Genomic DNA, 10,863 nt, shown 5'->3' with positions numbered 1-10,863 from the left:
CTTCCCTCCTTCACCCCTCCGCACCTCTAGCCGGAAAAAACGAACAAGCTCAGCCGTTCAGTCACGAGCAAGGGCGTGACCGTTGGCTTATGTCGTCACGGAACGCGAGAACGCCAGTGTTGCCTGACTGCCACACGGTCCAGGAGAAATTTCAAAAAGTCAATTACAAACTACTTGCTGCACCAAATGAGCTTATATTCTGGCCGTTTGTTCCGAGATGCATTGCAAACAACATGAAATAAACAGCTTGACTCTGAAAAATGATATGTCACAACACCTTGAAGTATTAGTAATCCCTTTCCACTAAAGCAGCGCGTACAAAGACCGCACATGAGCCATAAGAGATTGTCGCTATTTCCGATAAGAACACTTGTTCTCGCAAGAGGTGTCTGACCCAAGCAGAATGTCGGAGCCGGTTGAACGGTGTTTGTGCATGCTAAGGAAATAAAGAAAACGAAAGGTAGAATTTTACGAGGACAAAAGTATGACCGACCCTCGCACGTGCTTCGAAAGTTCGTGTAAAGGGCGGTTCACATGCAAGCGAATTGGCGAACAGAGCGAACAGCGGCGCGGCGCTGCGAAGCGGTTCGCGAGCTTTCGTTTCACATGCATCGCCGCTCCGCGTTTCCCACCGCTGCGAAAACCAATGTTGCTGGCAAAAGGTATGCGCCAGCAACCGGTTTTGGTGGCCTACAAACACAAAAAAAGCGTAATATAAAAGCATTATTTTGTCATTTCTTTTCATAGTTTATTTAAATAAATATTATTATTGCGTTTTACGCATTAAACAGCGCTTTATACAATTTATTTCCTAAACAAAAGTTCGTACGTGCGGCGTACAAACTCGCGTGACAACGCCGGGCCAGTCTAGCCACCCTTGCCGGGCGGTCATTGGTTGAGATGCGGTGCTGCCGCGTCGCCGCCGCGAAAATTTCCAACTTGCCCGAACCTCGCCGCTCCAGCCGCTGGGGCTTCCTCCGCCGCTTGAGAGAGGGTGTACTCGCCGCCGCGGCGGAGTTCGCGAGCGGTTCGCTTGCATGTGAAACAGGCATAAAGGCCGTTCACATGCAAGCGAATTGGCGAACAGAGCAAACAGCGGCGCGGCGCTGCGAAGCGGTTCGCGAGCTTTCGTTTCACATGCATCGCCGCTACGCGTTTCCCACCGCTGGGAAAACCAATGTTGCGGGCAAAAGATATGCGCCTGCAACCGGTTTCGGTGGCCTGCAAACACAAAAAAAGCGTAGTATAGAAGCATCGTTTTGTCATTTCTTTTCATAGTTTATTTAAATAAATATAATTATTGCGTTTTAAGCATTAAACAGCGCTTTATACAATTTCTTTCCTAAACAAAAGTTCGTACGTGCGGCGTACAAACTCGCGTGGCAACGCCGGGCCAGTCTAGCCACCCTTGCCGGGCGGTCATTGGTTGAGATGCGGTGCTGCCGCGTCGCCGCCGCGAAAATTTCCAACTTGCCCGAACCTCGCCGCTCCAGCCGCTGGGGCTTCCTCCGCCGCTTGAGAGAGGGTGTATGCGCCGCGGCGGCGGAGTTCGCGAGCGGTTCGCTTGCATGTGAAACGGGCTTAAGACTCGTCCATGCTCGGGTCAAAGTAGAGCTCGCGAGAAGCCTCAGGAGCGGATCTCCCTTTCGCATGGACTGCGAACAGTGCCATTAGTATTCATTCTAGTATTTATTAGGTTGTTTTAGAGCGCCAGCACATATTAGCTTGCTCCTCAGTATCGCACCACGGTCGTCATCGGCGATAACAGATCACACTGTCACCCGCTTCATTTGGGAGGTGGCAAAGCTTAGAGGTGGGAGAAGGAAACAGGATAGAAACAATGCCACCTATTCGCTGTAAGGTTGACCGAGAGGTGGCGGCATCGTCGTTCCTCTTGAGTAAATCGGCCGCCGGCGGTGAGCCCTAATACGCACGCTCTCCGATTCTCTTATAAGATCGTCTTCTGCGGAAGAAAATGTGCCGTCTGCACTAGATGAGCGGCATACTTCTTAAAATGCTTCAATATTGCGCAAAAAACCGTAAATTGGAAAAATATACGCAAACGAAACGCGGATTTTAGGAAAACACAAGAAAAATTTTGTTAGTATAGCGATCTGTATTTTAGGGTATATAATCTCGTTACCACTAGATATGGTTGTTGACATAATAATAACACACTGTGAATTCTGTGAGCACAATGACGCCTGGTTATCATAAATAGTTCCCGCAATCAATGCCACCCCGGTTGACAGTGCAGCAACCGAGGATACGGAGAAGTACTTGCTGTTGGGCTAGTTGGTTCATCATAAAGTTGAAGGGCGCAAGAGAACGAACACAATAAGACACAATGTACGCGCGCACAGCAGATATGACAGAAGACACACTCTCGGTTGGTGGGAACCAAGTCAACAAGTTGCGCAAGCCTGACCCGCGCATCTTCGACCTGACGCTGGGCCCGCCACCTACGGATGCACCTGCGCCTCACCAGGTGACTCGGCTGCACTATTCAAAAGTCTTGGACAGGTATTCATTTATTCGGAACGCCGTGGTCGTGGAGATAGTGTGCTGCATGATGGCTTGCGGCAAACAGAACTTAAATGATTTTAGTCACCCTTGTTAGGGAGTGAGCTTGCAGCACGCTGTATAGGTCACGCTAGACTTAACTTTCTTCTCTTTGGATTTTTAGGCGAATACTCACCTACTGGCGAATGCTCACCCACTGGGTTTGTAGGTAACTTGGGCTGATCGAGAGCACTATTTTTTTTAACTCCTCTGATTTATGGCGCTCTCTAGATATATTTCTATTTAAGATAAAGATTAATCTTTTTACACTTGTAGTATAGGCGAGATGATTTGATCGGTGTTGGTTGTCGGCCTTACGAGCACTGCAGTCATGAAGCCTTGAATACAGCAATCTACTCATAGCAGGAGCAACTGCGACTACATTAGGTATCAATAGACTTTTCCTAAAAACGTATGGCTAATATTAAAGTAATTTATTTCTAGGGCTCCTTGAAGATGAAAGATGCACCCAGTTCACCCGAGACGCATACCACCACCCAACCGCCAACGGAAACGCGTTCACCAACAACTGAGAGCAGCGGAGGCCATACGACCCGCACTACCAGCAAGACCAGTCTTGGGAACATGACCACTGAGAAGCCGACGCCGACACGGGTGCCCGAGCAAACCACAGCGCCTGATCGGTCACCAGGCGCGAACGAAACGGCTTCAGACAAGCAAGGCATGAAGGATCCACCCGTCCCTACTACTAACGTCAGTGATTCCCCCGTGCGTATTGCAACTAAACGAAGATAAGCGCACGCGAGTGGTGCTGACTGGTAGGATACACCCGATGGTCAAGTAGTAGTAGGGGTTGATTAAAATAATAATAAAAAAAAAAGGAAAAGGTTTTCGCTAACCCCGCCATCTGCCACCGATACTGAAGCACCTAAGCTTGGACAGCGGAAATAAAGGATAGCTGGCAGAATGGACAAATGAAATGAGAGAGGTGAGGGGACAGGCAGAGAAAATAGGGTGGAGAGGTAGTATACACAAAAACTATTTACGCAATAATAAATATGTACAGGTTGCGCGCGTGATTAGTTCATGATGAAGCATCGAAAGTCAAGGTAGATTACCACCTTCAAAAACTAACGCACAACTATGTTTATCATGGCTTTCATTTCCTGTTTTGAACACGTAAATCGATTGCCCGCCCTCAAGAATTATGAGTCCTTAGTTCCGTCACGTACAGCTACCCTCTGCGGAGAATGATTAGGAAACGTCCAGACGGTTGTGGGTCGCGCAGATTTCATTTTCCGTACATTTTAATATTGTGTGTAATGCAAGCCATTATTAGCTTTAGTTCTACTACACCAAACCAAGTATTTTCTAAACACCCGTGGCCACAAATATAATGAATATGTCTAGTTAGATGGTGAAGAAAATCCCAACGACCCATCTCGATGTTTTATTAAATGCTGTTTCTCGTCCCCTCCTGGAAGTGTTAATTGATTTTTTGTATCTTAGCAACTGACTGGCGCCTAGTAAAGCATTTAGAAATTAGCTTTACAACCACAAAAAAACAACTATGGCTTGAAGGTTGCATTAAACATGTAAGACTAATTATAAACGACGCGTACTAAAAAGAACCGCTCGAACCATAATGCTTGTTCAAAAAGAAATAATTTCCTTCGTCAACTTTAAACATAAGCACAAAACGTATCACAAAAATCAGAGGTAGCATGCATGTATACAAACTCCATCAACATGGACGGCGAGGTGTGTTACAAACAACTAGAAAGGTTTAATTGCACCGTAATGTAGTTAGAGACCTTTTTGGGGAGTGGAATAAGCGACGGAGTTGGGAAAATTGCGAGTTTTCATCGCACGTGACATTGCAGTTGAGTTAAAACGTGTTTTTGCCCGTTGATACACAAACTGAAACGAATCCCGCCAATTTTATTTTTTGCCTAAGGTAGTCTGAAAACTCCTCCTGAAGATAGAAAATATTTCACAAAAGTAGCTTAAGCCTCATTTTGGGCTGCCAGGAACGTTTACCAGTAACTTTTTTTGTCACACTGCAGAAGGTAGTTTATTCCTTCTATTCTCTTAATTCTTCTGTCCACGTTAGGTCCGCTGTTCGTTAGATTTCGGTAGATTTTTTTCAGTTTTTAATGGACATGTAACGCAGTGTCTAGGAGAGCCTCAAACTGAATTCTTCATTTTATCTTTTTCGGCAGTACTGTCTGCATAGTGACATGGGGCTAGTTTCTTCTGGTCTCAGCAGAGTTTTGACATATATGTGCCAAAGTGTAATACAAAGGTCCTAAAAAACGTCTTTTACTGCATAGGACACGATTAGCATTGTTCTGCGGTATAATATTGTTTCATTTTTAGCAATTTTCTCGAGCTCAACTTCTAGCACGGAGCAAGTCAAGTCTTCCTCCGTGGCTTCTAGACTTGCGCGCCGTAAGGCCGTGACAGTGCCATGTGTACCCGTTTGTCTTCCACAGAGGGCGGTATATTTTGCCTAACAAGCCTGATTCAAACCACTGATTTTAAGTCGACCTAGAGCAAGTTTCAAAGCAATAACATGCGTATCAAAGACTGTAACGTATCTGAAGTCCACGCTAGGCTGAAATAAAAATCATAACGCATTTTTGCAATCTAAGCCTAAAATATATTGACTTCAGTCTCGAGGCAGACCAGTGTTTCAGTTCGGCTAGTAAAGTTTTTCGGCATTTCCGCACACCACCGGCTTTGGAGAGAATATGTCTTTCGCTCCGCAAGTACCTATCTATGCCTGTTCTTTATCCTCTATATCAATGAACCATCGGCTGTTGAAACAAGTTTGGAAAAGTCCTTCCCCATTTCGGGCTCACAGTGTTCACGCGATATGACCCCAGCCTATTAAAAGTGTTTTTAGACTTAACGCAGTATTAATGGCGGAGCGTATGCAGCGACGAAAAAGGGAGAAATAAGGTTTTTTGCGCTGGAACATTAGGCTGCAGCAGCAATATTCCTCTCATATCCTGACGGTAGTGCGGAGAGATAGGAAGAGGTAATCTGAAAAAATTGCCAGTTATTGTAGAAAAACATAGTTCTACTTTCATCTCTGAAGAATGTTCACTTACGCTAGTGTTCACTCGTAGAGTTTTCAGCAAAGCAACCGGATTACTAATGCGATCGTAACCGCTGCCGACCGTAATATTACTTTCAACAGCTTTTCCGCTCCGTCACTCCTGGAAAGCTTGCCAAAATTAACAGTTCTCGCCTGTTTACACACATCATATTCTTAACACGGAACATATCCGTGAACATATATCCTTTGGAGCGAGTTCGTTCGGCATGTTCTTAATCATAATCCGCCGGATGGTCAACAAGACTAAGTCAAGAAACACACGGATCGGCTCAAGGTTCATCCATCCGTTTGTGTGCTTCTTCACTTTTGGGAAGCACATGACAAAAGTAACACATGAACCTCGCAAAAATATTTGATGTCCACTCGGGCCATGAGCTCCGTAGCCTATATATTTTGGAAGGAAACTGTGCATCTGCCCCAGTCAGCACTAGCGCTGCTTATGTGCTCAGTACCATCCACTGCCCAGTAACTTACCATGGTAGAGAGCCACGCTAGGAGCGGATAATCAAAGCTTACTTCTCCGCATGCAGAGCAGCAACGACAAGGATGGCACAGTCTGCCCAACCGTCCACAAGTCCTTCTGCAATGTCAACGGAGCGGCGCAGTTCTTCTATGACCCGGACAAAGGATCGTGCCTATCTGCGACAGTGCAGAGGGCTCACGTGTGCAACCGCAGTCCGAACCAATTCGCCTCCATCGAGGACTGCTTGGCGGCCTGTGTCAAGGGCCGGTGGGCTCCTGAGCACCGTTGCGTTCAGAAGCCGCGGTTCGTAGCCTGCACTGCTGAAGACGCTCGCGGTGACTGGTGGTTCCACGACGGCCGCAAGTGTGTCCCATGGTCCTTTGCGGGTGGCAGATGCCCGCTGGCCTCGGCACCCGTCTTTGACACTGCGGCCTTGTGCGGCGCGCAGTGCAACGATTCGCGGACACGTCGGGAGCGGGGATGCCTGCTGCCGGTGTCACAGTTGTGCGAACCTTCGCAGCTTCGCCTTCCGTTTTTTGCCGCTCCGTCGGTGACGGATAAAGGCACCGCGTTCCAGTGTCACAGGGTGGAGTGGGAATTTCTGCTTCGACACCGATGTTTATTGGGCTCCAACGCCTTCGTCAACCGGGATGAGTGCCACGAAACCTGTCGCCGTCGAACGCGACAATATTGACTGTTTTGTAGCGCTTCCTTCGGGAGTTGTCAAGATCGACATGAGCTCAGCTCCTATATCTCTCTTATTACAACAAAGCACATTATTCTTCGACACCTTGGATTTGAAGGCTTTTCTTCGCTTCCAATGTGGTAGCGTTTCTAAGAGTGAGTACCATAAATGATGCTTTTGTTTTTACACGTTCACAATGCTACCTTACTTCAGCGCAATTCAGATCTTTTCGGATGTCCAGAACGAATAATCGCAAATTTCATCATTTCGGTTCAAAACCCCATGTTTATACATTACTGAAAGGGTAAGCTGACAGTAAAAACGGCAGAAATTCTACATAACTCGATTAGGAGCCACGTTCCTTAATTACTGACAACGAATACTTAAGAGGGGGCGCTTGGTTCTACAGCGTCACCTGCACAACATGTGTTGCCTGGACATACGACTCCGGGTGACGTCGCAGCGCCTAGTTAGAAAACACATCCGGCTTTGCCGCCCATATCTGCCAAGGGTGACAAAGCGTTTGTGTATACCGTCACCGTTTCCATAGGCACGCCAAAGTTATGTGCAGCAGCTGTTGGGTTTTGCTAGTGAATCATTTTATGCTGTGTGAAAAATAACTAAAGTACTAATTCTTGTTCGCTGTGCTGAAAAATTGAGTGCTTACCTCTGAGTCTTGATAAATATTGTTGTGCTTTATTTTTGAATGTTTTGCAATGTGCGCACTGTAGCAGAGCGAAAAGGTGACCATGTTTGTATTGGTATATTTTGATGGAAGGATAGTGCAAACAAGTCACGAGACACTGGAAAGCGCTCGCCGTGTGTGCCTTCAAATGTCCCGTCCTTTGTTTGCACTATTCCTCCATCAAATTGCTCGCTGCATACTAGGCATCATGACAGGCCGTGAAATGCTTGCTATTGAAACATGATCCGCAAGAAGCCTGCTTTAAAATGCATCCGAAGTCTGGTCTTGGGTTCTTCATAATAGTTTAGTTTAGTTTATGGGGGTTTAACGTCCCAATGCGACTCAGGCTATGGGAGACGCCGTAGTGAAGGGCTCCAGAAATTTCGACCACCTGGGGTTCTTTAACGTGCACTGACGTCGCACAGCACACGGGCCTCTAGAATTTCGCCTCCATCGGAATTCGACCGCCGCGGCCGGGATCGAACCCGCGTCTTTCGGACCAGCAGCCGAGCGCCATAACCACTCAGCCACCGCGGCGGTCCAGGTTCTTCATAACGTTTAACCGCATAGCGCTAAATAATTTTAACAGAAAACACCATCAAATGGCATGAACAAAAAACTTCTGTGCAAGGCTTCTTTAGATCCAGTTCAAGCAAAAAATGCGAAAGAAGGTGCCCGGCTCTCCCTTTGCATCAGTACTCTTGGAAGCCGAGCAAGCTGTCTGTACAAAAAGATCAAAACAACAAAATCATCGACGCCGACACTAATTCCTACGCCCGCTATGGCCTCGTTCCTAAAATTTAACGAACGGTCATTTGGCAGTCGTTAAGAAGATCAAATCGAGACTCAACCTAAGCATGAAGAGTCGCATAAGTAAAAGTGAATAGCTTTAAGACCTTTGCAAACGTCATACACGTGAAGTAAAAAATTATCTCAATTAGAACCTCTGATATCATTCTTGCAAAATATCACGAGAATTTTTTAATTTTTTGAGAAGGCTGGAGATCTAGAACAGGTTGAACCGCAATAGCAGTCCCAAAATATAGGAGTACTGCTGTTGCACCATTTAGTCAGAGAGATTAGCGGCACTGCACGTGTTTTCTTTTTCCATGCAAACATCTGAAGTTCTGAACAATGGAGGAATTAAATGACGTCCTCGAATGCTGTTGAATTATTTTCATGAATCAACTGAAAGGAGCAGTGCGTGTGCAAATTAACCAGTATATTTACGTCGAGCGAGAAGCCGGGAAAATATTTTTTTTCAGATGGTCAGGGAATGTGAACTTTGATATACCTATAAGTCAAAGGAAACTGCGGTGTAAACTAGCAGCAGGAAAAATAAGCTTAGGAAAAAGTTGGCTCATTGAGGAGGTTGGTCAAGTGCAATCTTTAACAGAGGTAGTTGGACAAAGCCGTCAGGAAAGCGAAGATCGGACATATAGGTTGAGCAAATCTAATTTGTTATAATATTAATTGTAGTATCTTAGGGACGATTTATCGAACACGCCTCCTCAACGGAAGGCAGCCTTAATATGTCGTGTCAGTTCTCTCTGGGTGCAGTATTGTCAAACCGTTAATAATTCGTCGTCATTGTGGTCAACCGCTCACCTTGTGATGCTTCTGCACTGGCAACACCACTGATAACAGCGCAATTTCTGCGTACGTGAGACGCAGAAAAATTACTCCCGGTTCTTTGCGAAAATCGAATGTTGTGTTGTATCCAAGAACACATTTGAACCGGGCACTTCAATGATGGCCACGTGACGGTTTGTGATGGTGATTTTTCCCATCCGCGGCAGGTTGTAAAATACCCGCCGTATTCCTCGCATTTTTTAAATATTTTTGCGTCCTTCCTATCTGCTATTCTTATCTACTTTTCTCGCTTTTCCTCCGAGCATAGCAGAGATCCGAAATTGCTTTATTATGTCTAGCTTGTTTTCCTTTGTTCTATTTTTCTTCACAGTAATGCTCAAAAGGCTGGCGACAGGGACATCAGGCGTCCTGAAGAATCTGCCCCTGAAAATTCAAGCAAGTAAAGCAGACATTTAGCAGTATATTCCATTTTTGATACCCGTAGCGCCATCTAGTAGCATACCAGACACCTGTTTCCTCATACATCCGGCTGTTCCTGTGTGTTCACTTCTCAGTACCCGTGGCGCCATCTAATCAATTATGGTGGAACCCTCTTTTCTCTACGGCTGTCACGAATTGATTTTCTTGGTACTGGTGCCGTCATCTAGTTTATTATCTTGGAACCCTTTCTTTCCTAAGCTTGAAACGCTGATGTTTGGTATCAAGCCACATATATTATTGAAATGTCCGCGTAACTTGGGTGTATCTGTCCAAGTTCGTATTTGAAACTTCCGTCCTGTTAAACTTTAATGATCTGTTAACGTCATTTAGTTATAAAATTTAATGAACTCTTGCTCGATGTTAAACTGTGAAACAGCATTCTTCGGAACCACCGCACCTATATTTTTATGTCTGTATTTTAAAGTTGAGACACTGGGTGGAGTTGTCGGAAATATAATAGACTGTTGCCGTGAAAGGTCTGCCTGCATTGAGCTAGCGCTGTTCTTTGATGGAGCCGCCATTATTTTCGCTTTTAAATTTTCTCTGAATTTTAACGCGAGAGCATTAAGATTTTGCGCGACAGCTTGCTTTTGCTTTATGATATAACTGCGCATGTTCTTTGACAGAATACCAACCCTATAGAAACATAAATAAGGCGAGATTTTGTAGTCAATAATTGATAGGCGGACACACAGACGGTGGCTTTTTCACATTTGAAAGACGGCTAGTGTGAAAGCGTGCAGAGTCTTTGGGAGTATTTTCAGCAATTCTTGGTCACATTGTGAAACCAGGCAACAGGTACTGTAACCATGCGACCAGCATTCTTCTTCCGGCCACCCTTCGTCATTTCCATATACCTGCTCGGTCAACTTACTTCTTGGTCCTGGCGGCTTCGTTAACCTCGGTGACATTGCTCCAACACCTCTGTGAGGCAGGCGTGACCCTTTACTATGGCGTAAAAGCGGACGCATAAACGACTATCATGATGCCTTGAAGTGTGCTTTCAGACCGGATGTTGTTAGCAGTAACTGCACCAAATATGCAGACCCAGGCATCCACTAACGGCTCGAAAGATAGTCTCAATACAGCCAGTTGCATTTCCAACATGACGCTCATTTTGGTTTGCACAGTTGCCGAACTTGACGAATCGCACGAAATAGATTGAATCAACTGTTTCCTTCGGCAATGACTGCAGTGGTACGGACCTGCTAGAGTGCCGGAATGACGTCCAGTTCATGATGCTCTGGACGTTCACCTTTTGCCCTCCTGTGGGTCGTAACCTAGGGACGTGTGGACTGGTCAACGAGCTA

At 45.8% G+C, this 10,863-nt stretch overlaps 2 protein-coding genes across 2 annotated transcripts in view; both read left to right on the top strand.

Moving 5' to 3' along the window:
- The window catches only part of LOC144116135 (uncharacterized), a 169,925-nt gene that overhangs the window by 79,872 nt on the left and 79,190 nt on the right, over positions 1–10,863 (top strand). The gene's annotated exons all lie outside the window — the stretch shown is intronic.
- LOC144125789 (uncharacterized) lies at positions 2,348–9,516 on the top strand. The gene is made up of 4 exons (XM_077659889.1): positions 2,348–2,488; positions 3,007–3,276; positions 6,178–6,377; positions 9,444–9,516. The coding sequence occupies exons 1-4, from the start codon at positions 2,348–2,350 to the stop codon at positions 9,514–9,516; spliced, it is 684 nt and encodes a 227-aa protein (XP_077516015.1).

This window comes from Amblyomma americanum, chromosome 1, assembly GCF_052857255.1.
Source record: "Amblyomma americanum isolate KBUSLIRL-KWMA chromosome 1, ASM5285725v1, whole genome shotgun sequence".
Taxonomy (NCBI): Eukaryota; Metazoa; Arthropoda; class Arachnida; order Ixodida; family Ixodidae; genus Amblyomma; species Amblyomma americanum.
The sequence above is the reverse complement of the archived record's forward strand: the minus strand, read 5'-3'. Positions and strand labels throughout refer to the sequence as shown.

Coding starts and splice junctions, on each gene's coding strand:
- LOC144125789 (XM_077659889.1), top strand. CDS start 2,348: ATGTACGCGCGCACAGCAGATATGACAGAAGACACACTCTCGGTTGGT. Junction 3,277..6,177: donor CACCCGTCCCTACTACTAAC/GTCAGTGATTCC, acceptor CTCCGCATGCAG/AGCAGCAACGACAAGGATGG. Junction 6,378..9,443: donor GCGGCCTGTGTCAAGGGCCG/GTGGGCTCCTGA, acceptor TTTTCTTCACAG/TAATGCTCAAAAGGCTGGCG.